The sequence below is a fragment of the Propithecus coquereli genome, unplaced genomic scaffold (genome assembly GCF_000956105.1).
Source record: "Propithecus coquereli isolate 6110/MARCELLA unplaced genomic scaffold, Pcoq_1.0 Scaffold273, whole genome shotgun sequence".
NCBI classification, from domain to species: Eukaryota; Metazoa; Chordata; class Mammalia; order Primates; family Indriidae; genus Propithecus; species Propithecus coquereli.
Window position 1 is genome coordinate 2859658 of NW_012148319.1, and position 1134 is coordinate 2860791.

General features: G+C 33.2%; 1 protein-coding gene across 1 annotated transcript in view; it reads left to right on the forward strand.

The window, feature by feature from the left end:
- HEATR5A (HEAT repeat containing 5A) overlaps positions 1-1134 on the forward strand; it is a 127822-nt gene that overhangs the window by 82232 nt on the left and 44456 nt on the right. The window contains exon 24 of the mRNA XM_012647877.1: positions 757-824. Within this exon, the coding sequence (XP_012503331.1) occupies positions 757-824 (68 nt within the window). The remainder of the gene's footprint in view (positions 1-756; positions 825-1134) is intronic.

A 1134-nucleotide genomic window follows, 5' to 3' on the forward strand; every position in this document is an offset into this window, starting at 1 on the left:
AGAAATACAATTACAACTCATTTAAGCAGAAAAGGAAAATTATTGTTAGGAATCTCTTAGTTGGCTCTGCTTTCTTCTGCACTGACTTTTTTCTCAGGTTTGCTCTCTCCAGGTGATATATAGCACCCAGCAACTTATAAAGAGACAGTTCTTCTTTCACGTTATTCCTGGCAAAAGTCTTGAGAGCTTCCCTTATCCCAGTGTGGGTCCCTGGAGCATATTGTCTTTCTTTATAAGATATTTTTTATTCTTTTTATTTCTCTCCTTCTCTTCCAATGTATTTGGAAGTGCTGTTAGCTCCAAAGCAACAACGTGGACTAAGAGTTGGAGACAGAGATGGTTCCCCAAAGGAAAAGCAAAATTGCCCGGCCCTTAAATACATTTTTAATGGTTAAATTTCTTAAGTTGGCGTTCACTTTTGTTTAATTGGTATGTGCAGTCAGCTGAGTTTATGGAGAACAGCCAGTTGTTGGGAAATAGTATGTATATTAGCCAGTTCCCAAAAATTATTTTCTGGCTTATAACTTATGCCAGTTTTTGCTTATAGATTGTTTTGATGCCATGGATATTACCTAGATAACATTTGAGCCCATCTAAATATAAAGCAAACCTGATTGTAAGACCATTTTGCCACTTACTGTTCAGTTTTATTATTTTTACTTATTTATGTTTGTGTTTATGATTTAATTTCTCGTTTTATAAATTCACTTAAACACATATGTTCAAAGACACAATGCATATTTCTAAATGCCTTAGAAATATTCTTTACCATACAAAAGAATTACAGTAGCAAAATTGCTATTGCCAGTCTGAGTATGAATCAGGTATCTCTGATTTAATTATTTTTATGCAAGCATTTGGGTCTCTTATTTGTGATGAACATTGTGCTAGATACTTACAGGTATAAAATTAGTATGCCTTAGATACTTAATGATTTCTGTGCTCCCAATCAAAATTGTAATGGGTACTTACTAAGATATGTTGGTTTTGTTAGTGTGAGCTATAACTCTGTTCTTTGATTTATTCTCATACATTCTAGGTAAAAGTTGTACCCCAAAACATTATATTATTGGAACTCTGTTAAATGATTTTCTTATGTCTCTCCCTAGGAGAATTATTATACCAAAGAATGTA